Raw genomic sequence first — 2296 nt, forward strand, 5'->3', positions numbered from 1 at the left:
CCCCTGCGCGGCTGTGCCGTGCCGCAGGGCTCCTCCTGCCCCCAAGCCCCGGCTCGCCGGCCAGGCGCCTACCTGATGCGTAGCCAATCATGAAGAGCAAGTAGACCAGGAGGAAGCGGAAAAGGTCTTTGAAGAGGATCTGCAAGCGATGGACATGGGGGTGAGATGTGCTGGACCACGGCGCCCAGCCGTGTGCTGGGGCACCATCGCCGAGCCATGCTGCGGGGACGGCAGGGCTGAGAGCAGGGCATGGGTGAGCCACAAGAAACCCTAAAGAAAGCACGGAGCACCCTCCTTTTGGGCCACACATCCATAGGAGGCCCAGCCTGGCTGGGGAAGGAGAAGAATCCCCCGACCCCACCAGACCTTCTGGATCATGATGCTGTAGGTCCCCGTCAGCTTGAGCCCCCGGGTGAAGTACAGCGCGTTCATCCAGCCCAGGACCAGTGCGAAGACCATGACAGCCAGGTACGCCTCAATGCCACCCAGGTACAGCCCCGCCGTGACGATCACCAGCACCGAGTAGATGAAGCTGGAGGAGAACCGACGTCAGACCCTACACTGGTAGCCACCACCAGCTACTGCCCCTTGCAAGCCCCAGGGGTGCTGGGGCTCAGGGAGGGCCCGGGGGGTCCCCACGTACTAGAGCAGCTGGAAGGAGCCATCTATGAAGAAGGAGTTCACGCCTGGGCACTTCTTCATGAACAGATCTTTGATCTGGGGGAGAGAAGGAGAGGTTGGAGTGGGGGTCAGGGGAGCAAGCCCCTGCACGGCAGGGTCCCGGTGTCCAGAGGGGGCATTGCGGCAGGGGCTGATGCCTCGGGACACGGGGGTCACCCCAGAGTCGCTCCTTGTATGGAGACCACGAAGGTCGGGCTATCCCACAGGAAGACCCCCCCCCGCCTCACTGCACTGACGTTTGTGAAGAAGAAGAGGATGCCGGTGAGAAGGGTGATGATCTCCCCCGCCAGACGCAGGTAGTCGACGGTGGTGGTGTACGGGTAGGGGGGCTGTGGGGAAAGGACAGAGCTGAGCTGCTCCACCATCCCAGGGCAGGCAGGGCTGCTTGGGGCAGAGACCCAGCAAACCCCCCTGCCAGGAGGCGCTGGCCCATGGGGCTGTGCCGCGGTGCCGCAGGACTCACGGGGCCTTCCATGGGGCGGTAGTAGGCGACGAGGGTGAAGATGACCATGGCGCAGAGGTAGGAGACCACGCTGATGTAGAAGGACACGGCCCCAAACTTGCGCCACTTGTCGCGCAGCAGCTCGTTGATGGGCTCCACAGCCAACATCTCGTGGCGGTTCTGGTGGGACACAGGCGGCGTCAGCGGCGTCCCAGCCCCGTGGACCCCCCAGCCCTCCCCAGCCCCCACGCACCTCTATCTTGCTGTTGTAGACGAGAATCTCCAGCACGGACACCTCCTCCCCGCAGGTGTCCAACGAGGAGAGGTCGTAGAGGGAGGAGTAGACGGGGCCGTACGCCCAGTCCTTGAACTTCCGTGAGAGGTGCCGGGCGTCCTCGTCCGTGATCTCCCGCCGGATGATGTGCTGGAAGATCTGCCGGAGGGAGGACCGCTCACCCATGGGCCGACCCGCTCCCGGCCCCGCGCCTGCTCGGGGCACCCCGCTCTCCTCCCACCCCACCGCCGGCACATCCCCTCCCGCACCCCAGGGGGATGTCGGGGTGCTCCCGGGGTGCGGGGACGCGGTCACCGCGGGCAGCCCCCCAGGATGCTGCAGCTTCTGCATTTTTAACGACCCCCCTGCCCACACCGCCGGAGGATGAGGGCAAGTGAGGGGAGAGGACGGGATGAGCCGAGGACCTGCGGTTAATTAGGGAAAGGCTAATCAACCAGGTTAATAGGCTGCATGTGCATATTTCCAGCACCATCTGCAGAGGGAAGCCGTGCTGCTCGCTGCTGGCAGGGACATGCACTGAGTGCGACAGGGCTCAGCCCTCGCAGACGGGGACAGCAGGGTGGGCAGACTCATCCCAGCTCCAGGGGGGGGGGGCAGCGTACCCCGATCTTGCCAGTCTTGGCGGCCATCATGAGTGGGGAGAGGCCGTCGTTGTTGAGCAGCGCCTCCAGGTTGGTGTCGGGGAAGAGCTTGGCACACTTGACGAGGAGCAGGTCGTACATCTTGGTGACGAACTTGGTGTTCTCGCGGGTGTTGTCAGCGATGGCGACCAGGGCGTGCAGCACGGTGTTGCCCCGCGAGTCCTGGCGCCGCAGGTCCGCCTGCTTGTGCCCGTTCTCCGTCAGGTAGTGCACGATGTGGGGCTGTGTGGTGCAGGC

General features: G+C 64.8%; 1 protein-coding gene across 1 annotated transcript in view; it reads right to left on the minus strand.

Moving 5' to 3' along the window:
• Positions 1-2296, minus strand: part of TRPV4 (transient receptor potential cation channel, subfamily V, member 4) — a 6740-nt gene that overhangs the window by 1982 nt on the left and 2462 nt on the right. Inside the window, exons 5-11 of the mRNA XM_009880380.1 lie at positions 2021-2296; positions 1377-1556; positions 1145-1303; positions 918-1010; positions 644-717; positions 367-532; positions 73-139 (exon numbers count right to left, since the gene is read on the minus strand). The exon at positions 2021-2296 is cut by the window's right edge and continues 18 nt beyond it. Of these exons, the coding sequence (XP_009878682.1) occupies positions 73-139; positions 367-532; positions 644-717; positions 918-1010; positions 1145-1303; positions 1377-1556; positions 2021-2296 (1015 nt within the window). The remainder of the gene's footprint in view (positions 1-72; positions 140-366; positions 533-643; positions 718-917; positions 1011-1144; positions 1304-1376; positions 1557-2020) is intronic.

The sequence above is a fragment of the Charadrius vociferus genome, unplaced genomic scaffold (assembly GCF_000708025.1).
Source record: "Charadrius vociferus isolate BGI_N301 unplaced genomic scaffold, ASM70802v2 scaffold332, whole genome shotgun sequence".
Lineage (NCBI taxonomy): Eukaryota > Metazoa > Chordata > Aves > Charadriiformes > Charadriidae > Charadrius > Charadrius vociferus.